Genomic DNA, 493 nt, shown 5'->3' with positions numbered 1-493 from the left:
CCGCGGGGGGGGGTGGCTCGCCGGCTCCCCCCCTGCACGGGGAGAGAGTGGCTGTCAGCCCCAAGGGTGTCCCACGGAGCCACCGACCCTCCCCTGGGTGCTGGGCACAGTGATGGGGCCGTTTGCCCACCCCAGCACAGGTGCCACCTCCCCAGAACGGGCAGGCAACCCTCGTGACCCAAACACCCAGAGCTGATGGGGATGGGGACAGGGGTGTCCCCTGCGGGCAGAGCACCCACAGCGGGGGGCTCTCCCAGCCTATATCCCACCTGTTTTGCTGCCCTGCACCCCTCTCCTCCGCAGGCTGCGATCCAGCAGCTGGTGGGGCCTCGTGGGGCTGGCCCGAGCCATCAGCCTGGCAGTGGCTTCGTGCAGGAACACCTGGAAGAGGTGGGGTCAGTGAGCGTGGCCGGGTGCTGGGAACAAGGGGACCCTCCAGGAGGAGGACTGGGGGGCTCACCCGGCGCATGGCGGGGCGGAGGGTCTGGGCCAG

The 493-nt window shown here is 70.6% G+C and overlaps 1 protein-coding gene across 1 annotated transcript in view; it reads right to left on the bottom strand.

Annotated features, from left to right (window-relative positions):
* Positions 1 to 258: 258 nt before the first annotated feature.
* The window catches only part of SREBF1 (sterol regulatory element binding transcription factor 1), a gene marked incomplete at its 5' end in the record, with an annotated part of 6,645 nt that continues 6,410 nt past the window's right edge, over positions 259 to 493 (bottom strand). Inside the window, 2 exons of the mRNA XM_010003591.1 lie at positions 259 to 381; positions 461 to 491. Of these exons, the coding sequence (XP_010001893.1) occupies positions 259 to 381; positions 461 to 491 (154 nt within the window). The remainder of the gene's footprint in view (positions 382 to 460; positions 492 to 493) is intronic.

This window comes from Chaetura pelagica, unplaced genomic scaffold (assembly GCF_000747805.2).
Source record: "Chaetura pelagica isolate M959 unplaced genomic scaffold, ChaPel_1.0 scaffold408, whole genome shotgun sequence".
Lineage (NCBI taxonomy): Eukaryota > Metazoa > Chordata > Aves > Apodiformes > Apodidae > Chaetura > Chaetura pelagica.
This window is presented reverse-complemented; position numbering and strand designations above follow the sequence as displayed.